The sequence below is a fragment of the Oncorhynchus mykiss genome, chromosome 12 (assembly GCF_013265735.2).
Source record: "Oncorhynchus mykiss isolate Arlee chromosome 12, USDA_OmykA_1.1, whole genome shotgun sequence".
Taxonomy (NCBI): Eukaryota; Metazoa; Chordata; class Actinopteri; order Salmoniformes; family Salmonidae; genus Oncorhynchus; species Oncorhynchus mykiss.
In genome coordinates, this window is record NC_048576.1 from 70,373,581 (window position 1) to 70,401,566 (window position 27,986).

Sequence of the window (27,986 nt, forward strand, 5' to 3'; positions counted from 1 at the left end):
AATGGATTTAATGGTGCTCCGTGGGATGTTAAAAGTTTCTGATATTTTTTATAACTCAACCCTGATCTGTACTTCTACACAATTTTGTCCCTGACCTGTTTGGAGAGCTCCTTGGTCTTCATTGTGTCAATTGCTTGGTGGTGTTGCAGACTCTGGGGCCTTTCAGAACAGGTGTACAGTTGAAGTCGGAAGTTTACATACACCTTAGCCAAATACATTTAAACTCAGTATTTCACAATTCCTGACATTTAATCCTAGTAAAAATTCCCTGTCTTAGGTCAGTTAGGATCACCACTTTATTTTAAGAATGTGAAATGTCAGAATAATAGTAGAGAGAATGATTTATTTCAGCTTTTATTTCTTTCGTCACATTCCCAGTTGGTCAGAAGTTTACATACACTCAATTAGTATTTGTTAGCATTGCCTTTAAATTGTTTAACTTGGGTCAAACGTTTCGGGTAGCCTTCCACAAGCTTCCCACAATAAGTTGGGTGAATTTTGGCCCATTCCTCCTGACAGAGCTGGTGTAGCTGAGTCAGGTTTCTAGGCCTCCTTGCTCGCACATACTTTTTCAGTTCTGCCCACACATTTTCTATAGGATTGGGGTCAGGGCTTTGTGATGGCCACTCCGATACCTTGACTTTGCTGTCCTTAAGCCATTTTGCCACAACTTTAGAAGTATGCTTTGGGTCATTGTCTATTTGGAAGACCCATTTTGCAACCAAGCTTTAACTTCCTGACTGATGTTGTGAGATGTTGCTTCAATATATCCACACAATTTTCCCCCCTCATGTAGCCATCTATTTTGTGAAGTGTACCAGTCCCTATTGCAGCAAAGCATCCCCACAACATGATGCTGCCAGCCCCGTGCTTCACGGTTGGGATGGTGTTCTTCGGCTTGCAAGCCTCCCCCCTTTTCCTCCAAACATAGCGATGGTCATTATGGTCAAACAGTTATATTTTTGTTTCATCAGACCAGAGGACATTTCTCCAAAAAGTACGATCCTTCTCCCCATGTGCAGTTGTAAACCGTAGTTTGGCTTTTTTAAGGCGGTTTTGGAGCAGTGGCTTCTTCCTTGCTGAGCGGCCTTTCAGGTTATGTCGATGTAGGACTCATTTTACTGTGGATATAGATACTTTTGTACCTGTTTCCACCAGCATCTTCACAAGGTCCTTTGCTGTTGTTCTGGAAATGATTTGCACTTTTCGCACCAAAGTACGTTCATCTCTAGGTGACAGAACGCGCCTCCTTCCTGAGCAGTATGATGGTTGCATGGTCCCATGGTGTTTATACTTGCGCACTATTGTTTGTACAGATGAACGTGGTACCTTCAGTCATTTGGAAATTGCTCCCAAGGATGAACCAGACTTGTGGAGGTCTACAATTCTTTTTCTGAGGTCTTGGCTGATTTCTTTTGATTTTCCCATGATGTCAAGCAAAGAGGCACTGAGTTTGAAGGTAGGCCTTGAAATACATCCACAGGTACACCTCCAATTGACTCAAATGATGTCAATTAGCCTATCAGAAGTTTCTAAAGCCATGACATAATTTTCTGGAATTTTCCAAGCTGTTTAAAGGCACAGTCAACTTAGTGTATGTAAACTTCCTACCCACTGGAATTGTGATACAGTGAACATTAAGTGAAATAATCTGTCTGTAAACAATTGTTGGAAAAATGACTTGTGCCATGCACAAAGTAGATGTCCTTACCAACTTACCAAAACTATAGTTTGTTAACAAGAAATTTGTGGAGTGGTTGAAAAACGAGTATTAATGACTCCAACCTAAGTGTATGTAAACTTCTGACTTCAACTGTATATATACTGAGATCGTGTGACACTTAGATCGTACACAGCTGGACTTTATTTAACTAAATATGTGACTTCTGAAGGCAATTGGTTGCACCAGATCGTATTTAGGGACTTCATAGCAGAGGGGGTGAATACATATGCACCCACCACTTTTCAGTTTTTTATTTTTTAGAATTTTTTAAAACATGTTTTTTCTTCTTCATTTCACTTCACCAATTTGGAATATTTTGTGTACGTCCATTACATGAAATCCAAAGAAATATCCATTTAAATTACAGGTTGTAATGCAACAAAACAGGAAAAACACTGAATACTTTTGCAAGGCACTGTATGTGTGGTGTACAGAGATGAGGTATAGTACCTGACTTTAGCAGACGGGTGAATCCCTCATGCCCATTTCCCTCACAGACACGGTCTCTCATAACCTTTTACCTACTATTTGTCGCCACCTTCTGGAGTTGCCTCAGAATTGCTTCATACAATATATTCCCCATTCTTGTCCTGCAGAAGGAAGCCTACATGTTCATGTCAGGTGGGCTGCCAGTATAAAGACAATGACAAAGTGGAAGAATTGAAGAATAGGAGGCAGGACAAACAATGAATCCAGTTTTAATGGGCCGTTTTAAGGAGCTCATACAGAACCACACCACTTTGCAGTGAAACACAAGTCAGGTTATTGTTTGACCCAATTTTTTGGAATGATGACCCCCAACCCAAACAAAAACCCAAACCCACCCTGACCTCTAACCCCTACACCCAACATTCCACACCACCTGTCTTGATCTGCAGCACAGAACAACAGGTATCAAGTCACTGTATATGTAGAAGCAATGTACTGTATATAAAATAATTGTAATACGAATATAACTAACATCAATTATAACAATCATATCAATGGGATGTTTTGTTTCAGGGAGAATTATCAGAGATAAATGTAAAGGGTCTTTTCATTACTTGTACATACATACAGTACACATCTATATAGATTCATAGTTTCTCTTTTAGGTTAGGTGTGTGTTTGATTGACAGCGAGAATCTGGCCCAGGTCAATGTTTCTCTTGTGATCTTTGACCTATAGAGTCCTTTAGTCTCTTCAGCGCAGACGGGGTCAACAGACTGCTCCAGTTAAAACAGGCTGGTGAGCTCTATTCTAGTAGAACTGCAGTCCTTTACCGTCTCTCTCCCAGACAGCTCGCAGGTTCATTTGTGCAGTAATGGTCCTCTAGCTAGGATCCCTACAGAGCTCAGAGTCCGTGTGAGCTGCTCCACGTTGTGCATTTAAAACGGCAGCCTCCTCCTCGGCGAGAAGGGCAAAAGGGTTGAAGCTCAGGATGACGCATGGAAGGGCAGATCTACAGGTGTATGGAGTAAACATAAGGGAGAAGATAGAGAAGGAAAGGGTCCTGGACATGCTATGGGTATCCTAGGGGAATCCAAAGGCGAACTTGTGCGGTATGAAATGCCATTGTAAGGTGCCTGTACCCGCAGGGCCAGCAGTGCTGGCACTGCCCAGAGGAAGACAGCAAGACTCTCCTGACAGACTGACTGACTCAACGATTGACTGACTGAGAGACTGACTGAACTCGCTAATATGGGTGTTATTCGCCCTTTCGAATCCAAGAGAGATAAATAGGACAGGAGAGAGAGCTGATAGAGACATTTCTTCTTTGTCTCTAAAACAATACATTTTCAAACTTGTGTCTCTTGTCTTTTACGGCGAGTTTTCTTCCCCGTCCCTTGCTCTATTTGCTGTTTCTCTTCTGCACTTTCCCTCTCACCATCTCTCCCCCTCTCCCTTTCCTGCTCTTTTTCCTTCTCCATCTCCTTCATTCTCTCCTTCTCCATCTCCTTCATTCTCTCCTTTTCCCTCTCTTCTTTTTTCCTTTCTATCTCACTCTGCCTGTCCATCTTCGGGGGTGTTAAAGGAACCATCCATGTTCTTTGCTCTTCTCCTCTCTGCTTCTCAAGCCCCCTCTCTCTTTCTATTCTCCTCTCCCTGTCTCTCTTTGGGTGGACTCCACTGCGGGTACAGGCAACGGGTCAGCAGGAACCATCGCTGGCCGTCTCGTTCTCAGAGATGGCATCGTGAGAGCCTGCTGCCCTATACTGCGGGGGCTGTGGTGGGAGGGGAGGCAAAGACGGGCGCTGAGTCAGGGGATGGGGTTGAGTATGGAGCTGGGCCTGGAGCTGTGGTTGGGCCTGGAGCTGTGGTTGGGCCTCGGGCTGGGGTTCAGCCAGGTGTTGGGACAGAGGCTGGGCCTGGGGTTGGGGTTGGGGTTGGGTCTGGGACTGCGCTTGCGCTTGCAGTGGATAGTGTTGGAGCTGAGGGGAGGTAGCTCCGTTCTTGCTCAGGCCACAGGACTGGGTGGCACAGTGGATCTGACGCAGAGTGTCCAAAGCCTCACTCTTAGCGTGCTTCAGGAGGTCCGCCTGACCCTGACAGAGAGAGACAAGAAAGAGAGAGACAAATGAGAAAGAGAGAGAATGCTGTCACTCATGTGTTTTAGTAATGCCCTCTATATCAGACGTTGTCAGAGGAAGGCCCAAACATTTTGCAGACTCCAGCGACCCAAGCCATAGATAGTTCTCTCTGCTACCGCACGGCAAGCGGTACCAGTGCACCAAGTCTAGAACCAACAGGACCCTAAGTAGCTTCTACCCCCAAGCCATAAGACTGCTAAACAAGACTGCTAAACAAGACTGCTAAACAAGACTGCTAAACAAGACTGCTAAACAAGACTGCTAAACAAGACTGCTAAACAAGACTGCTAAACAAGACTGCTAAATAGCCAATCAAATGGATACCCACTGCTGCTACTACTGCTGCCTAATCACTTTACCCATACTATATGTACATAGCTACTTTAATTACCTCGTACCCCTGCACATCGACTCAGTACTGGTACTCCCTGTATATAGCCTTGTTATTTTAACTTGTCATTGTTATACGTTATTAACTGTGTATTTATTCCTCGTGTCACTATTTCTGTTTTTTTTTTTTATCTTTAACTCATTTTTGAAAAATGATCCATTGGTAAGTATTTCACTGTTAGTCTACACTTGTTGTTTACAAAGCATGTGACAAATACAATTCAATGCACTACATTATTTTAGCCAGCAGATAGCAGCCTACATCCATTCTGCAGTGTGGTTGGAGGAATTCTCTGCGGTTCCTCAGAGCCCCTTCAAAAGTAATCTGTTGATAAGTGATCCCACACCATCGTCATCGTCCTCTTCATTTAGGAACACGCCAGAGATGAAACCGGGCCAGATGGGGAGGAAGTGGTCAGGGCAGGCATCCCGCTTTATGGCGTTGTAAAGTCAATCAGGGCAGTTTCCGTGGCTGCCTTGGTTTCTGAGTGAAAGAATGGGCTACTGCAGCCCCGCTGGCTCTATTCTGTAATGTTGTGGGCCTGGATTCATCTCCGTAGACATTCAGACTGGAAAGACGTAGAAAGGGGTTCCTGGGGCTTCATCCTCAACAACAAAACAAAACCAGCCCCTTCAAAACCTGTGTCCCTAAAGAAAAAACACAGACCCTCACTCTAAACACTCCCCTCTTCTCTTCTCCCCTCTTCTCTTCCTTGTCTTCTCTCTACATCCTTACCACTATCACCATCCCAGTATGTCTCTTTCTCCATGTCTTCCACCACCATCCCACCCACCACATCCCTTCACAGCCCACCTCAACAGCAACCGTCCCCTATTCTCTGACTCTGGTTGTCTCTGAAGCTCTCTGAGTCTCATCACCATACTCACATATTCCACCCTGCCGTCGTCAGCAGTTAGCGGGCTAAGAGATCCTGAGAGGCGTCCCTGTGGGCGATGCTGTTTGAGGCGGGGACCAGGGAACATGTCCTGTCTGTACTGGGGGTGTCTGTCTGTTTGTCTGTCGGTCTGTACTACAGTCTATTCCCACTGCCACTGGGCAGACAGGTTAGAGTGGCGTGTAGTTCAGGGGGGGTTGAGGGTACAACCCTGGACAAAATGCCTCTTGTTCCCCTCTCACATGAGGGTAATGCTTAGCGACAAGTCTTCTACATGAAGGGCCTCAGAACACAATCCACTCCAACAGCATGAATAAATCAGATGTTTGAGAAATGATGTAATGTTCCTGTGTGAGTCACAAAGCTGGTGCTGCTGTTCCAGTAAGGGACTTGGCTGGTGGTACCGGAACCAAATCACAATGGGCTGAGCTCAACCATGGCTACGGGTCCACTCACCCCCGCAGCTGGCCTGGCCTGCACAGCGTTTCACTGGGGGTTAGCCAAGGCTGAGGCTCCACAGCACACAGAACCACCAATCACACATCTCCAACTGTAGAACTCCGAACCAATCACAGTTGTTCCTTCCTCGTCCTTAACACAGTCCATTATCCTGATACTATAATAGTTTATTTTTGGGAAGGTTTATCGCAACCTCCAATTTGCCTCCAGATCTGAACGTATGGGTCAGAGGACTTAGTGAAACTATAGGTTAGCTGTGGAGAGAGCCCTAAGACTGGTGACAGGAGGAGCTTCAACGTGGACAGTCCTTTAATCATTGACTTCTAAGTTACTATGCGTCAAGAACAATACTGTATCTAGAGAATCAGACTAGCTGGTGTTGCTGGGGGGTAGGTAGTGGTCTCTACAATCCCATAGTGTCTTTGCAGCTTCTTAAGTTTCTATAAAAGGAATGTGGAACCAGTGAGTTGGGCTGAATTGGAACCAGTGAGTTGGGCTGAATTGGAACCAGTGAGTTGGGCTGAATTGGAACCAGTGAGTTGGGCTGAATTGGAACCAGTGAGTTGGGCTGAATTGGAACCAGTGAGTTGGGCTGAATTGGAACCAGTGAGTTGGGCTGAATTGGAACCAGTGAGTTGGGCTGAATTGGAACCAGTGAGTTGGGCTGAATTGGAACAAGTGAGTTGGGCTGAATTGGAACCAGTGAGTTGGGCTGAATTGGAACCAGTGAGTTGGGCTGAATTGGAACCAGTGAGTTGGGCTGAATTGGAACCGGTGAGTTGGGCTGAATTGAGAGGTGACTGCCTGCCTGGACACACAGACCACACTGCCTCATACCAAATGTTCACCACCATAAAGAGAGGGAGATTAGCTGTATGCAGATACGGACATGCAGCCTGTACCCATAACTCACCGTACAGACACGAGGAAGGAGGAAGGAGAGAGAAGGATGATGCATGGAGGGATGGAGGGGGCAAGGCATTAGGTTTCGGGTGTCCACGTTAGGCTTCTTAAGTGCTTAAGTCCTTCAGTTCTATAGAGTGAATTAAAGCTTAAAATTAAGGTAAGACTGCCAGCCACATATGCTGCCGAAGAACAACGAGTCCAAATAAAATAGGTTGAGCAACAGACTTTTTGAAGGTGCATCTAGAACTACTCTTAACCTTGTCTAGTGGCTGACACTACCTTTGAGTGTTCTATTTCCATTCTCGCTTCTATCCCGTTTCATATGTTCTTTAACGTCGTTTCTGGTCCTATTTGATGCAGCTCAGAGTTCTCCCTGATAAAAAGGTCCTGGGGAATTAATTTATCCCTGGTCACATCCTCCCTCTCTCTCTGGCTGCCAGCCCGGCAGAGCCCCAAACCAGGCTAAACACTTCACTCAATCCTGAATAATTACATCCAGATGAGATCGAAAACACACATCACACATTCCCTCTATGTCCTTATTTGTGCCTTGGCGAGACGGTGGCGAGGCTTAGTGCTTTATCAGTGCTGCTATTACCACAGGTAATGATTCATTGAGGCTGTGAAACGAGGGAGTTGGGCCCCGCTTTATATGATCGTGGGCCTGTGTCAGAGGATGTGAGGAGAGGTGAGGAGACAGGAAAGAGAGGACAGAGAAGGGAGAGAGGAGAGATAGGAGAGAGAGAGAGTGAGAGAGAGAATATAGAGGGGAGAGAGGGGACAGGAGAGTGAGATGAAGAGGGGAGAGAGAAGGGGGAGAGAGGAGAGAGAAGAGAGAGAGAGACAGAGAGACAGAGAGGAGAGAGAGAGTGAGAGAGAGAGAGAGAGAGAGAGAGAGAGAATATAGAGGGGAGAGAGGGGACAGGAGAGTGAGATGAAGAGGGGAGAGAGAAGGGGGAGAGGGGAGAGAGGAGAGAGCGAGAGAGAGAATATTGAGGGGAGAGAGGGGACAGGAGAGTGAGATGAAGAGGGGAGAGAGAACGGGGGAGAGCGTGACACCAATGGACCACCTAAGGGCACTGCTGGGTCCAAAACTCCCGGGAGAGGGGGTGACGGTGGAGAGGGGTGGAGCCTACTGTGCATGTTGGCTAACCAATGGTGTGGGATGGTATCATCCAACATGAAAAAATACTACAGTTTAGTACAGAATATTTCAGTATTTACTATAGAATTCTATAGTAAAACATAGTATACTGTAGAATACTATACTACACACTGTAGTATCCCTCGGTCATGTGTAGTACTTACTATAGCATGTTGTAGTATACTGTAGAATACTGTAGTAAATACTACAGTATTAAATATGCAAAAAAAGCACTGTAGTAAATACTGCAGTAATGTCTGCAAAAACAGTAGAGTCAGCAAAAACACTACACTTTTTTAACTGAGGTAAATACTACAGTATTTCATTTACATATACCCTACCCATTCCCTTCTCCTATATCGCAATTTACACCATCCATAAGTGAGAATCCTACATGCCAAGTATTGACCATATATTGTGTTCTCTAAAGGTTATAGAATAGAGCAGAGGCTTTGAACTATCTGTTCAGACCCCAGTCCTACCTACCTACAGGTTCTGAAAAATGTGCTCTTTTAGTATTTCTCCAGTAGGTTTTCTGAAGGAGAAAGCACCACATCTATGTCAAAGATAACAAAACAGAAACACTATGGTAAATACTACAGTAATGTCAGCAAAAATACTATAGTAAATACTACAGTTTACTACAGTCCACAAAAACACTCCAGTATACTAAAATCCGCAAAAACACTACCTGAATTAAGATAGGATATACTACAGGTTTCTTTTACTACAGTATTTATACTATAGTTAACTGTAAATACTACAGTATACTACAGTGAATACTCAACCCCATCCCCTCCCTTCGCCAGACCATCTCTGGAGACCTTCTCCCATTCCTCATCAACTCATCCCTGACCACTGGCTGTGTCCCCTCTGACTTCAAAATGGCCCGAGTCGCTAGCCTCCTCAAGAAACCAGCACTAAACTCATCTGGCATCAAAACCTATAGACCTGCATCCCTTCTTTCTTTTCTTTAGAAAACACTTGAGCGTGTTGGCTCTGATCAACTTTCTCGTTATCTCTCTCAGAACGACCTTCTTGACCCTAACCAGTCAGGCTTCAAGATGGGTCACTCAACCGAGACCGCTCTTCATTGTGTCATGGAGACTTTTCGCACTTCCAAAGCTGACTCTCTCTGTTCTCATCCTCCTACATCTATCCGCTGCATTTGACACTGTGAATTATCCCACCCTCTCAGGGCTGGGCGTCTCAGGCTCTGCCCACTCTTGGATTGTATCCTACCTTGCAGGCCGCTCCTACCAGGTGACATGGAGAGGATCTGTGTCTGTCCAACGTATTCTCACTACTGGTGTCCCTCAGGGCTCAGTTCTAGGCCCTCTCCTCTTCTCTCTATATACCAAATCGCTCAGCTCCGTCATATCCTCACATGGTCTCTCCTATCATTGCTATGCGGATGACACTCAACTACTTTTCTCCATCCCCCCTACTGACACCCAGGTGGCGACACACATCTCTGCGTGCTTGGCAGATATCTCAACTTGGATGTGGGCCCACCACCTCAGCCTCAACCTCAACAAGACGGAGCTGATCTTCCTCCCGGGGAAGGCCTGCCCGCTCAAAGACCTCTCCATCACGGTTGACAACTCCACAGTGTCGCCCTCCCAGAGTGCAAAGAACCTTGGCGTGACCCTGGACAACAACCTGTTGTTCTCTGCAAACATCAAAGCAGTGACTCGTTCCTGCAGGTTCATTCTCTACAACATCCGTAGAGCACGACCCTACCTCACACAGGAAGCAGCGCAGTTCCTAATCCAGGCACTTGTCCTCTCTCTTCTGGACTACTGCAACTCACCGTTGGCTGGGCTCCCCGCTTGTGCCATCAAACCCCTGCAACTTATCCAGAACACTGCAGCCCACCTGTTTCAACCTTCCCAAGTTCTCTCATGTCAGCCCGCTTCTCCGCACACTCCACTGGCTTCCAGTTGAAGCTCACTTCCACTGCAAGACCATGGTGCTTACCTAAGGAACAGCAAGAGGAACTGCAACTCCCTAACTTCAGGCTATGCTCAAACCCCACACCCCAACCCAAGTCCTCCGTTCTGCCACTTCTGGTCTCTTGTCCCTCCCACCCCTAGGAGGGCAGCTCCCGCTCAGCCCAATCAAAGCTCTTCTCTGTCCTGGCACTGCAATGGTGGAACCAGCTTCCCACTGGAGCTAGGACAGCAGAGTCCCTGCCTATCTTCTGAAAACATCTGAAACCTTACCTCTTCAAACAGTATCTTAAATAATCCTCATCCTCTCCTAAGACCCCCCCTAAAATGTAAAATGTAAATAGTATGCTATAGTATTTTTTTCATGTGGGATGTGTTATCATGTTAATTACTGCTGAGCCCACAGATACAGCTGTAGGCCAGAGCTGCACCATTTAATTAAGATATTTAAGGATTACAAAGAAGGGAGGTGCCAATTAGCCAAATTGATGTAATCTCCTGGGAGAGTACAGCAGCAACATCACTGTAAATTACTGAAAGTTGTTGCAAAGCAATAACCTTGTGAACTTATGCAGACCGAGGCAGTATTTCTAACGAATGATGCACTAGCCATACATTGCTAGTGTTATGTTGACAAAGTGTGTGGATGTACACGATACAGTACACTATCCATTAGTCTTTAATAGTACAGTATCTTGTCAAAGAGTTTCCTGTGTTTTAGGATGGATGGATGTACTGTACTCATACCTTAAGGACGGTGATGTTCCAGGCGTAGCTCTCCATGGCTTTCTGTAGCTTCCGGCCCTTCAGGCCCTCCTTCGCCCCGATCCTGTGAAGGTCCACATGGAAGTCCAGTCCTGGATAAACACAAACACAAGAGGTGAATGGACTGTTCATAGGGTACAGGCAGCCAAGGTCAGAGGGGTTAGCATAAAGCGGAAGTTGAATTTCCATTGGACCGTGTGTGCATTTGGACAATAAAACAATGTTATTCATCTTCAGCTGCAGGGCTTTCTGTAACACACCACCCCGGACGGTCCCATGGCCTGTAGGGTGTACTATACCATCCCCACCCCAGATGGCCCCATGGCCTGTAGGGTGTACTATACCATCACCACCCCAGATGGCCCCATGGCCTGTAGGGTGTACTATACCATCACCACCCCAGATGGCCCCATGGCCTGTAGGGTGTACTATACCATCATCACCCCGGACGGCCCCATGGCCTGTAGGGTGTACTATACCATCACCACCCCAGATGGCCCCATGGCCTGTAGGGTGTACTATACCATCACCACCCCGGACGGTCCCATGGCCTGTAGGGTGTACTATACCATCACCACCCCGGACGGTCCCATGGCCTGTAGGGTGTACTATACCATCACCACCCCAGATGGCCCCATGGCCTGTAGGGTGTACTATACCATCACCACCCCGGACGGTCCCATGGCCTGTAGGGTGTACTATACCATCACCACCCCAGATGGCCCCATGGCCTGTAGGGTGTACTATACCATCACCACCCCGGACGGTCCCATGGCCTGTAGGGTGTACTATACCATCACCACCCCAGATGGCACCATGGCCTGTAGGGTGTACTGTACCATCACCACCCCAGATGGCCCCATGGCCTGTAGGGTGTACTGTATGGATTTGGCCCCATGGCCTGTAGGGTGTACTGTAAAATCACCACCCCAGATGGCAACTTGGCCTGTAGGGTGTACTGTACCATCACCACCCCGGACGGTCCCATGGCCTGTAGGGTGTACTATATCACCACCCCGGACGGTCCCATGGCCTGTAGGGTGTACAGTACGATCACCACCCCGGACGGTCCCATGGCCTGTAGGGTGTACTGTACCATCACCACCCCGGACGGTCCCATGGCCTGTAGGGTGTCCTGTACCATCACCACCCCAGATGGCCCCATGGCCTGTAGGGTGTACTGTACCATCACCACCCCAGATGGCCCCATGGCCTGTAGGGTGTACTGTACCATCACCACCCCAGATGGCCCCATGGCCTGTAGGGTGTACTGTACCATCACCACCCCGGACGGTCCCATGGCCTGTAGGGTGTACTGTACCATCACCACCCCAGATGGCCCCATGGCCTGTAGGGTGTACTGTACCAATACCATCCCAGATGGCCCCATGGCCTGTAGGGTGTACTATACCATCACCACCCCGGACAGCCCCATGGCCTGTAGGGTGTACTGTACCATCACCACCCCGGACGGTCCCATGGCCTGTAGGGTGTACTATATCACCACCCCAGACGGTCCCATGGCCTGTAGGGTGTACTGTACCATCACCACCCCAGATGGCACCATGGCCTGTAGGGTGTACTGTACCATCACCACCCGGACGGTCCCATGGCCTGTAGGGTGTACTATACCATCACCACCCCAGATGGCCCCATGGCCTGTAGGGTGTACTATACCATCACCACCCCGGACGGTCCCATGGCCTGTAGGGTGTACTATACCATCACCACCCCAGATGGCACCATGGCCTGTAGGGTGTACTGTACCATCACCACCCGGACGGTCCCATGGCCTGTAGGGTGTACTATACCATCACCACCCCAGATGGCCCCATGGCCTGTAGGGTGTACTGTACCATCACCACCCCGGACGGTCCCATGGCCTGTAGGGTGTACTGTACCATCACCACCCCAGATGGCCCCATGGCCTGTAAGGGTGCACTGTACCATCACCACCCCAGATGGCCCCATGGCCTGTAGGGTGTACTGTATGGATTTGGCCCCATGGCCTGTAGGGTGTACTGTACCATCACCACCCCAGATGGCAACTTGGCCTGTAGGGTGTACTGTACCATCACCACCCCGGACGGTCCCATGGCCTGTAGGGTGTACTATATCACCACCCCGGACGGTCCCATGGCCTGTAGGGTGTATAGTACCATCACCACCCCGGACGGTCCCATGGCCTGTAGGGTGTACTATACCTTCACCACCCCAGATGGCCCCATGGCCTGTAGGGTGTACTATACCCTCACCACCCCAGATGGCCCCATGGCCTGTAGGGTGCACTGTACCATCACCACCCCGGACGGTCCCATGGCCTGTAAGGTGTACTATACCCTCACCACCCCAGATGGCCCCATGGCCTGTAGGGTGTACTATACCATCACCACCCCGGACGGTCCCATGGCCTGTAGGGTGTACTATACCATCACCACCCCAGATGGCCCCATGGCCTGTAGGGTGTACAGTACCATCACCACCCCGGACAGTCCCGTGGCCTGTAGGGTGTACTATACCCTCACCACCCCAGATGGCCCCATGGCCTGTAGGGTGTACTATACCCTCACCACCCCAGATGGCCCCATGGCCAGTAGGGTGTACTGTACCATCACCACCCCGGACGGTCCCATGGCCTGTAGGGTGTACTGTACCATCACCACCCCGGACGGTCCCATGGCCTGTAGGGTGTCCTGTACCATCATCACCCCAGATGGCCCCATGGCCTGTAGGGTGTACTGTACCATCACCACCCCAGATGGCCCCATGGCCTGTAGGGTGTACTGTACCATCACCACCCCAGATGGCCCCATGGCCTGTAGGGTGTACTGTACCATCAACACCCCAGATGGCCCCATGGCCTGTAGGGTGTACTGTACCAATACCACCCCAGATGGCCCCATGGCCTGTAGGGTGTACTATACCATCACCACCCCGGACAGCCCCATGGCCTGTAGGGTGTACTGTACCATCACCACCCCGGACGGTCCCATGGCCTGTAGGGTGTACTATATCACCACCCCGGACGGTCCCATGGCCTGTAGGGTGTACTGTACCAATACCACCCCAGATGGCCCCATGGCCTGTAGGGTGTACTATACCATCACCACCCCGGACGGTCCCATGGCCTGTAGGGTGTACTTTATCACCACCCCGGACGGTCCCATGGCCTGTAGGGTGTACTATACCATCATCACCCCGGACAGCCCCATGGCCTGTAGGGTGTACTATACCATCACCACCCTGGACAGTCCCATGGCTTGTAGGGTGTACTGTACCATCACCACCCTGGACAGTCCCATGGCTTGTAGGGTGTACTGTACCATCACCACCCTGGATGGTACCATGGCCTGTACTGTACAGTAAATCTGTCCACTGTCCAGATCATCTACCACTGGATTGACACTGACTTCTACATTACACAGCTACTGTAATGCTGAGTACATCTGCTTCCCTGGACACTTTTTCAGAGTTTGAGGATAAAGTCTAAATACAGAGCAACTTCCCACTACAAAGACATGTCCCTACCCTTCATGTTGTGTGCTCCACTTAAAAAGTCCCCTCAACAAAGTATGCCATCACCATTCCGGTTCCCCATGGCACACATTGGCACACCCATTTCTCCATTCCTCCTGCAGAGCCCCCCCTTGACAGGCACACGCCCATAAAACCACACACACCACCACAGTTCAGTGGCTGAGAATCACCCTAGCCCGAGAGGCCATGGAGAACATAACAAGAGAGGGAAAGAGAGAAAGATATTATTAGTGAGCTGCTTCTGAGCAGTAGTGTAACTGGGGCATCCAGGGGTTATAAATAGCACCTGGGCGTGATACGAACAACAACAATAATAACGGTGAACAACAATACGTTTCCAGACAGAGGTCATTTCTCTCTTTCTCTCTCTGTGCCCAGCCTTCTGACACGCTCTCCTCTCATCCATCCATCCACTCATCTGCCCATCTCTCTCTCTGTGCCCAGCCTTCTGACACGCTCTCCTCTCATCCATCCATCCACTCATCTGCCCATCTCTCTCTCTGTGCCCAGCCTTCTGACATGCTCTCCTCTCATCCATCCATCCACTCATCTGCCCATCTCTCTCTCTGTGCCCAGCCTTCTGACACGCTCTCCTCTCATCCATCCATCCACTCATCTGCCCATCTCTCTCTCTGTGCCCAGCCTTCTGACACGCTCTCCTCTCATCCATCCATCCACTCATCTGCCCATCTCTCTCTCTGTGCCCAGCCTTCTGACACGCTCTCCTCTCATCCATCCATCCACTCATCTGCCCATCTCTCTCTCTGTGCCCAGCCTTCTGACACGCTCTCCTCTCATCCATCCATCCACTCATCTGCCCATCTCTCTCTCTGTGCCCAGCCTTCTGACACGCTCTCCTCTCCTCTCATCCATCCACTCATCTGCCCATCTCTCTCTCTGTGCCCAGCCTTCTGACACGCTCTCCTCTCATCCATCCATCCACTCATCTGCCCATCTCTCTCTCTGTGCCCAGCCTTCTGACACGCTCTCCTCTCATCCATCCATCCACTCATCTGCCCATCTCTCTCTCGCCTGGCTTACTCTACTGCCCGTTCTTTCAAAGTGATAATAATCACTGTTGTTATATTAAGCTGTTCTGTTCCCATTTACTTGATGGTTTAATATTTTTGTACCGTGTTTCCACGAGCTGTCAGTGAAATGAATCAGTGAGATATCATATCCTGGACCTCAACCCATTCATTTAACTCCTATATATTCACAACAAAACCAAAAGTAAAGGTGTCAGACTCAGTTCTTAAAAGGGGAGATCTGCAGTTGCTACATCCATTTTTGGATTTATGAATTTATAAATATTTATATATGTACCCGTTCATTCTTGAAGAATATAACATAGAAATGAGCTTAGTTCAATTGTCAAGTCCAATCAGAACCCAAAATATAAGCTTGTTTTACCAATGTTTGTAAGCATTATACATGTAAACAAACTCTGCATAGCCTCAAAACATGCTTAAAAATCTATTTTTTATATACATATTGGATGGTCAGTCCTTGCATCCATAGCTCTGTCTATGACTTTAAGAGTGTTTACATTTTTCTCCGGGCCCATCCCTCAGCTTGAGGAACCTTGTGGCACACAGCCTCTCAGACCATTTCATTACCCAATTGTCCTGTTCCCCTCCGGTGGCACACTTGTCATTTTTAACTGTCACTTCAAGTAATGCACCCCTAGGGCATACTCTACTCTATCACGGCTGAGTCTCACGCTTTGCTTCTCGTGTGGAGAGAGAGAGAGAGAGTGAGAGAGAGACGGGCATGTCAGTGCTGGGTCGTGCTCAGAGAGAGACACACAAGAAGATGTTCCCGCTATGCACCTACACACACCTATGCTCCATATACACATAGGGAAAGGGGGTTGAATGCAGTTTAAATCATTCAACTGAAATGTGTCTTCCGCATTTAACTCAACCCCTCTGAATCAGAGAGGTGCCCCGGGGGGGCTGCCATAACTTCCACGTCTTTGGCGCCCGTGGAACAGTGGGTTAACTGCCTTGCTCAGGGGCAGACTGACAGATTTTTACCTTGTTAGCTTGGGGATTTGATCCAGCAACCTTTCGGTTACTGGCCCAACACTTTAAGCACTGGGCTACCTGCCGCCCAAGGCGGGGAGAGAAACAGGGGGAGAGATAAGAGTAGTAAAATAGAGCAAAAGAGGAGTGACAAAACAGGGCTAACGAGAGAAATAAACAGAATGGAGAAAAGGGCAGAACCACGAGAGAGTAACAGAAATCAAAAAAGAGAGGCTCCGAGCCGAGCTTCATTTATTTATTACGAGTGGTGTGCTGCGAGGGAGGGATCAGCCAAAGCCGGATTTCATCCCAGGACACCGCAGAGAATGGGATTCTCTCTGTCCAGAACAGCGGCATTGACTATGAAAAGACAGGGATCTCTTTATCCCCTGCATTTCCATGGTAATGGGATCCATGGTGAGAGGCTGCTAACCATACCAACACAGCCAGAGGAGGCGGAGAATCTCACCAAGGGACAGAGAGGGGGAAGGGAGGAAGGAATATCAATAAATAAACATAGCCATGTCCATGCAGCCTGTGCCTCCTACCTCCTCCTCCCTCCATCAGTCCTCCTGCCCTATACCCACGCTAGCTAACGCCAGTCTACTGCTGCTGTCCCTCTGGTGCCAGGGCTGGAAAAGCCCATTAAAACTGGTGATATGAATTCCGTGGTTCTCTTAAACATGATCGCAGGATTTGAATAAGCAGTTCTAGGGGTATATACATGATGTGTATGTTATGAAAAGCAACATGTATGCACGTCCACACACATTCATGCAGTCACTTGTGCACACAGCCACATATATGTGCACCAGAACGTATGTCACAGATGCCTGTGTGGTCGATCATTGGTGCGGTCTGTGTTGTGGTGAGCCCTGGGGGCTCATCAGGCAGGCACCTCTGCATGCAGAGAGGAGTTAGCGGGGACATCTTGTTTTCTCTCTCTCTCTCTCTCGCTCTCTCTCTCTCTCTCTCTCTCTCTCTCTCTCTCCACATCAGCGCTACTTCCCAAATTAAATTGATTAGAAGCAATAATGGCTGGGCATAATGATCACAGAGAGGGGGTGGAGGAAGGAGGACAGAGAGAGTAAGCATTCAAACAGAGTGCCGTTTTCTCTGCCACATAAACTAAAAAAGAAACAGCCCTTTTTCGGGACCCTGTCTTTCAAAGATAATTCGTAAAAATCCAAATAACCTCACAGATCTTCATTATAATGGATTTAAACACATTTTCCAATGCTTGTTCAATGAACCATCAACAATTAATGAACATGCACCGTGGAACGGTCGTTAAGACATTAACGGCTTACAGACGGTAGGCAATTAAGGTCACAGTTATGAAAACTTAGGACACTAAAGAGGCCTATCTACGGACTCTGAAAAACACCAAAAGAAAGATGCCCAGGGTCCCTGCTCATCCGCGTGAACGTTCCTTAGGCATGCTGTAAGGAGGCATGAGGACTGCAGATGTAGCCAGGACAATAAATTGCAATGTCCATACTGTGAGACGCCTTAGACAGCGCTACAGGGAGACAGGACGGACAGCTGATCCTCTCAGTGGCAGACCACGTGTAACAACACCTGCACAGGATCGGTACAGCCGAACATCCCACCTGCGGGACAGGTACAGGATGGCAACAACAACAGCCCGAGTTACACCAGGAATGCACAATCCCTCCATCAGTGCTCAGACTGTTTGCAATAGGCTGAGAGAGGCTGGACTGAGGGCTTGTAGGCGACGTTGTAAGGCAGGTCCTCACCAGACATCACCGGCAACAACGTCGCCTATGGGCACAAACCCACATGTCGTGTCTCCGTGGGGCTGCTGAGAGCCCAGCCATGTGTGTCACAGGAACATAAAGCCGCTTCAGCTTCCTGTGTTTGTAGCTCTTTCGCTCCTTTTTCCATTCCATTTTGTTCCGTCTGGCCAAGCAATACCAAAACAGCCCCCTTGTCAGAAAGCATGAGCTGGGATGCAGAGGCATGGGAGGGCTGCAGGACATGTCTTTTTAGGACTGGGCTGGGTGAAGGCTGGGGTGGAGGAGGGTGAGGGAGGGAGCTGGGTGTTAGAGAAAGTGTTATGTTTGGCATGAGGCTGAGGGCCCCTAGGGGGTTCTATTTTCCTGTTTCCCCATCCCCAATGTTTTCTTATTACATAACCCACCCCTTGACATCCCACTACTGACACAGCTGTGTGAATGTATAGCTGTGTAGTTACTGGTGGGGTTAGCCATACTTAGCCCAGGGCTTCTTATGGGTCTGTTCTATGGAGGAGCGGGGGAGTGCATTCTGATTCAAGCCCAGCTTTCATGCTCCATTCCTGGGTATACGGGAAGCACGACACTGGCACAGGGACATGGTGCTGCCCACATGGAGGTGGCTGGGCATGGGCATGAGTCTGCTACTGAGTGACTGAGGGGAGGCCTGTGTGGTGCAGACTCGCATGTTGCTTCAGTGTCTGCTGAATTCTTTGAAAGTCCCCCCAACCATCTCAGTTTCACTCTTACACACTCTCTCTCTCTCTCTCTCTCTCTCTCTCACACACACACACACACACACACACACACACACACACACACACACACACACACACACACACACACACACACTAGCTTTACCATAGAGTGTGTCTTCAGTCTGTCTCTGCCTGGTTCTGTTAACATATGGATGTTTTTCATTCCATCCACAGTTCATTCTGAATATTGTATATATACAGTGCCTTGCGAAAGTATTCGCCCCCCTTGAACTTTGCGACCTTTTGCCACATTTCAGGCTTCAAACATAAAGATAGAAAACTGTATTTTTTTGTGAAGAATCAACAACAAGTGGGACACAATCATGAAGTGGAACGACATTTATTGGATATTTCAAACTTTTTTAACAAATCAAAAACTGAAAAATTGGGCGTGCAAAATTATTCAGCCCCTTTACTTTCAGTGCAGTAAACTCTCTCCAGAAGTTCAGTGAGGATCTCTGAATGATCCAATGTTGACCTAAATGACTAATGATGATAAATACAATCCACCTGTGTGTAATCAAGTCTCCGTATAAATGCACCTGCACTGTGATAGTCTCAGAGGTCCGTTAAAAGCGCAGAGAGCATCATGAAGAACAAGGAACACACCAGGCAGGTCCGAGATACTGTTGTGAAGAAGTTTAAAGCCGGATTTGGATACAAAAAGATTTCCCAAGCTTTAAACATCCCAAGGAGCACTGTGCAAGCGATAATATTGAAATGGAAGGAGTATCAGACCACTGCAAATCTACCAAGACCTGGCCGTCCCTCTAAACTTTCAGCTCATACAAGGAGAAGACTGATCAGAGATGCAGCCAAGAGGCCCATGATCACTCTGGATGAACTGCAGAGATCTACAGCTGAGGTGGGAGACTCTGTCCATAGGACAACAATCAGTCGTATATTGCACAAATCTGGCCTTTATGGAAGAGTGGCAAGAAGAAAGCCATTTCTTAAAGATATCCATAAAAAGTGTCGTTTAAAGTTTGCCACAAGCCACCTGGGAGACACACCAAACATGTGGAAGAAGGTGCTCTGGTCAGATGAAACAAAAATTTAACTTTTTGGCAACAATGCAAAACGTTATGTTTGGCGTAAAAGCAACACAGCTGAACACACCATCTCCACTGTCAAACATGGTGGTGGCAGCATCATGGTTTGGGCCTGCTTTTCTTCAGCAGGGACAGGGAAGATGGTTAAAATTGATGGGAAGATGGATGGAGCCAAATACAGGACCATTCTGGAAGAAAACCTGATGGAGTCTGCAAAAGACCTGAGACTGGGACGGAGATTTGTCTTCCAACAAGACAATGATCCAAAACATAAAGCAAAATCTACAATGGAATGGTTCAAAAATAAACATATCCAGGTGTTAGAATGGCCAAGTCAAAGTCCAGACCTGAATCCAATCGAGAATCTGTGGAAAGAACTGAAAACTGCTGTTCACAAATGCTCTCCATCCAACCTCACTGAGCTTGAGCTGTTTTGCAAGGAGGAATGGGAAAAAATTTCAGTCTCTCGATGTGCAAAACTGATAGAGACATACCCCAAGCGACTTACAGCTGTAATCGCAGCAAAAGGTGGCGCTACAAAGTATTAACTTAAGGGGGCTGAATAATTTTGCACGCCCAATTTTTCAGTTTTTGATTTGTTAAAAAAGTTTGAAATATCCAATAAATGTCGTTCCACTTCATGATTGTGTCCCACTTGTTGTTGATTCTTCACAAAAAATACAGTTTTATATCTTTATGTTTGAAGCCTGAAATGTGGCAAAAGGTCGCAAAGTTCAAGGGGGCCGAATACTTTCGCAAGGCACTGTATATATACAGTTCCTTCGGAAAGTATTCAAACCCCTTGATTTATTCCCACGTTGTTGTTACAGACTGAATAAAAAACTGGATGAAATGTATATATTTTTCCTGCACAAATATACACAGAATACCCCATAATGGCAAACTGAAAACATGTTTTTAGAATATTTTGCACTTTTAATGAAAATTAAATACAGAAATATCTAATTTACATAAGTATTCACACACCTGAGTCGATACATGTTAGAATCACCATTGGCAGCGATTACAGCTGTGAGTCTTTCTGGGTAAGTCTCTAAGGGCTTTGCACACCTGGATTGTACAATATTTGCACATTATATATATTTTGAAATTATTCAAGCTCTGTCAAGTTGCTTGTTCATTCATAGCTAGACACCCATTTTCATGTCTTGCCATAGATTTTCATGCCGATTTAAGTCAAAACTGTAACTAGGCCACTTAGAAACATTCAATGGTGTCTTGGTACGCAACTCCAGTGTATATTTGGCCTTGTGTTTCAGGTAATTGTCCTGCTGAAAGATGAATTTGTCTCCCAGTGTCTGTTGGAAAGCAGCTTTTCCTCTTGGATTTTGCCTGTGCTTAGCTCTATTCTGTTTCTTTTTATCCCCCCAAAAACACACTAGTCCTTGCAGATGACAAGCATACTAATAACATGATGCAGCCACCACCATGCTTGAAAATATGAAAGTTGTTCTAAGTGATGTGTTGTGTTGGATTTGCCCCAAACATAACACTTTGTATTCAGGACAAAGTTAATTTCTTTGCCACTTTTTTTTGCAGTATTACTTTAGTGCCTTATTGCAAACAGGATGCATGTTTTTGAATAATTTGACTCTGTACAGGCTTCCTCCTTTTCACTCTGTCATTTAGGTTAGTATTGTGGAGTAACTACAATGTTGTTGATCCATCCTCAGTTTTCTCCTATCACAGCCATTAAACTCTGTAACTGTTTAAAGTCACCGTTGGCCTCATGGTGAAATCCCTGAGTGGTTTCCTTCCTCTCCGGCAACTGGTCAATGCACTTTATGTATCGAGTCATACGTATTTGGACAAATTCACTTACAGTGTCTTCAATTTAGTCCAAATGTTTGCCTTTGGTCTCATATTCTTAGCACGCAATGATTACATCAAGCTTGTGACAACAAAGTTGTTGGATGCATTTGCCGTTTGTTTAAGTTGTGTTTTGGATTACGCTGTGCCCAATAGAAATGAATGGTAAATAATGTATTGTGTTATTTTGGAGTCACTTGCATTGTAAATAAGAATAGAATATGTTTCTAAACACTAATAAATGAATGTGGATACTACCATGATTACAGATAATCCTGAATGAATTGTGAATAATGATGAGAAAGTTACAATGTCAAAGATCATACCCCCAAGACATGCGAACCTCTCACCATTACCAGGGGGTGATATTTATGCCTCTGTAACAAAGCTGGAGTCTTTGACAATTTGTTGGGCCTTCCTCTGACACTACCTGGTATAGAGGTCCTGGATGGCAGGGAGCTTGACACCAGTGATGTACTGGGCCGTACTCACCACCCTCTGTAGTGCCTTGCGGTCGGGTGCCTTGCAGTTGCCGTACCAAGCGGTGATGTAGCCAGTCAAGATGCTCTCAACGGTGCAGCTGTAGAACTTTTGGAGGATCTGAGGGCCCAGGCCAAATCTTTTCAGCCTCCCGAGGGGGAAGGGAAGTTGTAGTGCCCTCTTCAAAACTGTGTTGGTGTGTGTGAACCATGTTAATTACTTAGCGATGTGGAGGTAACTTGAAACTCTCGACCCGCTCCACTACAGCCCCACCGATGTGGATGGGGGCGTGCTCGCCCCTCCGTTTCCTGTAGCCCTCGATCAGCCCCTTTGTCTTGCTGACGTTGAGGGAGAGGTTGTTTTCCTGGCACCACACTGCCAGGTCTCTGACCTCCTCCCTACAGGCTGCTTCACTGTCCAAATAAAAACGTTAGGAGGTGTACACATGTGCCCTCGCTGCTGGTTTACGTGCATCTGTTTAATATCCATGGGCTTACAAGTGCAGATGTACTATCTGTGTTATGTCTCGCCTTCAGAGGCGGGCAGGCACAAATACTGTAGGTAAACAAACATAATGAGGATAAATCAGGAATCCTGATGCATCTTCATCTTATCTTCTCTACCATTTAGGAGTGCTGTCTGTCTGCAGCCGACTTTCTGTCTGCAGTCGCTCAGTATTGCAGTGGGGGCAACCTGCAATTACAGCCCCGCGCAGAGGATGGGGAGCCAGGAGAAAGACAATCATTGGCCCCCTAATTAGGAGCCATTTTGCACTTAAAAGATCTCATTATAGTCAATTACAACCACACACCAAAAGCCTTAGTCACCGCGATTGTCCACAAGCCATTCAAAAAAAGAAACAGCATTGACGATCCCCTGCCTCCATTCTCTCCCTCATCCTATCTTTCTATCTATTACTGTCCTCCCTGTCCTCTTTATTCACTCAGTTTATTCACTCCTCTTGTTCCATTCAATGCCGTCTTGCTCGGTGAGTGAATTCACATGCCGACTGACGTGTTAACTACCCAGGGCTGAGTCCACGAAGATAAATGGTCAATTACTGGATGACGACAGCAATGACAGTGACTATGATGAAATCCCCACATGTATTTCTATCTCCTGGGCCAGCAGCATTCCATCCTGCATTCCACTGCTGGCTTGCCTCTGAAGCTAAGCAGGGTTGGTCCTGGTCGGACCAGATGCTGCTGGAAGTGGTGTTATAGAATATGTCATTGCCTTGTGTAGGGTGCTGGCTTTCAGATGGGATTTTAAAATGGGTGTCCTGACTCTCTGTGGTCACTAAAGCTCCCATGGCACTAATCATAAGAGTAGTGGTGTTAACTACTGGGGCGGCAGGGTAGCCTAGTGGTTAGAGCGTTGGACTAGTAACCTGTTGTTCTGCCCAGTCATTGAAAATAAGAATTTGTTGGGGCCTCCATACTACTTTCGACCTCCATCTCTCCCGAGCCCGTACTACTTTCGACCTTCGCCTCTCTCGAGCCTGTACTACTTTCGACCTCCGTCTCTCCCGAGCCCGTACTACTTTCGACCTCCGTCTCTCTCGAGCCTGTACTACTTTCGACCTTCGCCTCTCCCGAGCCCGTACTACTTTCGACCTTCGTCTCTCCCGAGCCTGTACTACTTTCGACCTCCGTCTCTCCCGAGCCCGTACTACTTTCGACCTCCGTCTCTCCCGAGCCCGTACTACTTTCGACCTTTGTCTCTCCCGAGCCTGTACTACTTTCGACCTCCGTCTCTCCCGAGCCCGTACTACTTTCGACCTCCGTCTCTCCCGACCGAGCCTGTACTACTTTCGACCTCCGTCTCTCCCGACCGAGCCTGTACTACTTTCGACCTCTGTCTCTCCCGACCGAGCCTGTACTACTTTCGACCTCCGTCTCTCCCGAGCCCGTACTACTTTCGACCTCCGTCTCTCCCGACCGAGCCTGTACTACTTTCGACCTTCGCCTCTTTGGATACCACGAAATTGTTAGTAGCTACTAACAATTGGATACCACGAAATTGGGAGAAAAGGGGGTAAAATATAAAATTTAAAACATTTTTAAAAAGATTACTCGTTGGTTATTACTGCATTGTCGGAACTAGAAACACAAGCATTTCGCTACACTCGCATTAACATCTGCTAACCATGTGTATGTGACAAATAAAATGTGATTTGATTTGATTTGATCTGTTTGTGCTGACCTGTAAAGTGAATACTACAAAGCCTTACCTGCCCGTTGTGCTTGTGTAAGCTTGGAGTAGACCACATCAGCTGACTCAATCAGCGTCCGGCTCGTCTGAATCATCTATAGAGAAATAAACAGGGGACAAGATTATGCAAAAGGAAGTGAGGTCGTACAGCATCAAGCAATTCCTGTGTCTTATGTCATGAGTCCTACTGTAGAGATGGCTAAACAGGACAATGGAAACACTACCTCTTAGAAAATAATCACACAGAATTATCATTGAATGTACACGTAGCCAAACATGGGGGAATACTATAGGAATAATGAATAACAAAGTCTAAAGGGAAATTCTTCTCAGAGACATTCGATGGAAGAGATTGTCAACATTTCTCAAAGTCCTTTGATCATTGGCTCTTTACAAACATTTTTCTCCCTCTGCTATGGCCAGACCCTGGGAATCACACCCACACACACAGAGGTAGAGACAGACAAAACACATACACCCACACACAGAGTCAGACAAAACACATGCACCCACACACACACACGGTCAGAATAAAACACATGCACCCACACACAGACAAACACACACACACACAGTCAGACAAAACACATGCACCCCCCCCCCCCCCCCCCCCCCCACACACACACACACACAGAGTCAGACAAAACACATGCACCCCCCCACACACACACAGAGTAAGACAAAAAACATGCACCCCCTCACACACACAGTCAGACATAACACACACACACACACACACACAGCAACTGATGACAGAGTCCTGATCATGTGGTGACACAGTAGAGGACAGGAGGTGAGAACAGTCTGGTTGCATCCTAAATGACACCCTGTTCCATATTTAGTGTACTACTTTTGACCAGGACCCATTGGGCTCTGGCCAAAAGTAGTGCACTACATAGGGAATAGGGTGCCATTTTGTGATGCAGCCCCCATCTGGTCCCCTACCTGTGTTCCTGGAAGCATTGAGCCAGCCTTACAGCTTTAGCTGTGGCCTGATCTGAAAACCTTCTGCTTTTAGAGCCTCTCCCTCCCACGAACAGTGAGAAGCAGCTGGCCTGACCCAGCGGTCAGGAGAACGCTAATGAAGTTTCACACTTTAGTTAAGAGCACAGAGACAAGAAGCAGGCCACTGTGTGTGGGCTGGTACAGGACCACTGGCTCTGGGATCATATTGGTCAGCAGACAGGACAGGGGGCTGGCTCCCATTGGCTCAGGCTGAGCTGGGTCTTTCTGGACTGGCCTCAGGGGCGCTGACCACAGAGTTCCAATCTGCTGATCCTCAGTTCACTCCTAGGTTACGGCGCCTGCGTCCAACCAGCCCACGTGAGGACAACCATTAATGTCTTAATGGCTAGGGCTGGTACACACACACACACACACACACACACACACACACACACACACACACACACACACACACACACACACACACACACACACACACACACACACACACACACACCAGCACACACTGGAGCCTCTGTTCTTGAGATTGGGGCATGTGCCAATGGACTAATCTTTGGAAGCACACAGTAACACTCAGCTGACAGACCCTGTGCTCAGGACAGGCAGCCTCTGTCTCAGACACACTCAGCCTCACTGTAGATTCATCTCCTCAGCTGTCGGAACTCTGCTAGCTAACGCTGGGAGGCTGGGAGCACAGGAATGTTGCAATGGAACAGCAGTGGAATTATTTTTAGGCCCTTCATTTAGGCTCTTCATTAAAGCCCTTCACATGTGAATGTAATGTACCGGGGCCATAAGAGGTACTCAAAGACAAGCATGCCGAGGGAGAAAGCTGATTAAAATACAAAGCTATTTAGAGTCTCAGTCATGGAACTTATATGAGGTTGTTGCACTCTAGGTGTCGGCAATAGGAGTGACTGGGATATGAACGGTAATGTCATGTAGCTACAACACCACAACAGTTCCTCTCTGATGACCCAGTTCAATAGGTCAAACCAATCTCCATCAGGGGGGTGGAATAGTGGGGTGTTGACTTGCTCTGAGCGCTGGGGGGGGGGGGGGGATTTTAACCACCCCTGTGTTGGCCTGTACCAGTAGGTGCCTGGTGAATAATGAATAAGCTGGTTGTTATCACAGATCAGACAGCAGCCAGGATGGAGAGTGACGGCTTGGGGAGGCACATGCGCGGGATGGGATGCCGCGCGGAAGCGCAGCAGGGCGAACCGCTCCGGAATGAATTAGTGCTTATCACAGCGCTGCAGTAGCTATAGGAAATGGTTTGTTCACTCCCTGTGGTGGAGGTCATCTGTGGCATGTTGCCTTGCTGTGTCATAATGTGCTAACAATTTATAACATTTTCCTACACTGATAGTATTATTTCAAGGCATAGTGTGCAACAGACTCTTAAAGACTGTATAGTGCACAGGGGTGTTGTAGCTTGTCACATTACCAGGTTGTGATGTGTTTTTCATTTCATAGCACCTTTTTGGTGAATAACGTTCACACGCCTATGAACCGTCAATGAACGTTGCGCTTGCATTACTCGTTCAGCATTTACCCACAAAGCGTATCTCTCTGAATACAACATAGACCTCAACAGAGTGGTAGCTCTGCAGTGCATGTTATGCCTATGTGGTGCTGCTATAGCGTACCATGTCGTAGGCGTTGAGGACCTTGCGGAGCAGCTCGGGGACGGGCCCTTGGGCCTCCATGGTGGGGTAGGCTTGACTCAGGTCCACGGTCACCCTGAGCGCTCGCTCGCTGTTCATCAGCCACGTGGACACGGTCAGGATACACTGCTTCATGTTGGCCGCCGGCGTCAGACCACACAGCTCCTTGAACGACACCATGGCATTCTGGTAAATAAACAGAGAGGATCATGGATGAGGGTTAGCATCACGGAATCTGTAAATATTGAAAGGGATTGTAAGGTAGCGGACCCAAGGTCCAATTCAAACACAGAGAGGATGTCTTGTTGATTCTATGGTGATCATGGGCCAAGTTTACCATTATTACTACATTGACCACAGCAACTTAAAAACCAGTAATCATTGTGACCAAAATGTCCCACAAGACCGTACTCTACATATGAGATAAATGTTGTCCACCGTATCCTGATACTCTCCTCAGGTCAGAGAAAACCTCAGGAGAGAAAGAACAGACCTGATTGCGTTTGTGTTCATTAGTGAACCTAGCGGTTCCCATGACATCACAGCCTGCTTGTTCAGTGGTGCAACGCGGCCCTGGAGCCTCCACCGCAGGCTGCCTGGCCTTGCTCTGCTCCCAGCCTCTCTCCTCTCACTTCCCCTGGCCTGGCCCTGCCACAACGCCTGCCTCTCTGCCTGCACCGCCAGCCCTGCGTGACTGTTCACATCACAGCCCAGCATTGTTCTCTCCAGCATGGGAATCTGAGCCCTGATTCGGGCCCACCAGGCTATTCACACAATATATCACCATTCACTGGCCCACCCAAATAAACAGGGGAAGAAAAAAAGCAATGAGGGATGAAAGACAGAGACCAAAATTGGAAAGATAGAGTGAGAAGGAAAGAGAGGGAAGA

General features: G+C 47.8%; 1 protein-coding gene and 1 non-coding gene across 2 annotated transcripts in view; one reads left to right on the top strand and one right to left on the bottom strand.

Annotated features, from left to right (window-relative positions):
• Nucleotides 1-2,404: 2,404 nt before the first annotated feature.
• Nucleotides 2,405-27,986, bottom strand: part of LOC110538191 (inactive phospholipase C-like protein 2) — an 88,929-nt gene continuing 63,347 nt past the window's right edge. The window contains exons 3-6 of the mRNA XM_036938251.1: nucleotides 27,079-27,282; nucleotides 24,480-24,555; nucleotides 10,788-10,897; nucleotides 2,405-4,248 (exon numbers count right to left, since the gene is read on the bottom strand). Of these exons, the coding sequence (XP_036794146.1) occupies nucleotides 3,853-4,248; nucleotides 10,788-10,897; nucleotides 24,480-24,555; nucleotides 27,079-27,282 (786 nt within the window). The 3' untranslated portion in view covers nucleotides 2,405-3,852. The remainder of the gene's footprint in view (nucleotides 4,249-10,787; nucleotides 10,898-24,479; nucleotides 24,556-27,078; nucleotides 27,283-27,986) is intronic.
• Nucleotides 8,589-8,641, top strand: LOC118937908. Its single transcript, XR_005035317.1, has one exon. It is a non-coding gene; the product is annotated as a U7 small nuclear RNA (small nuclear RNA).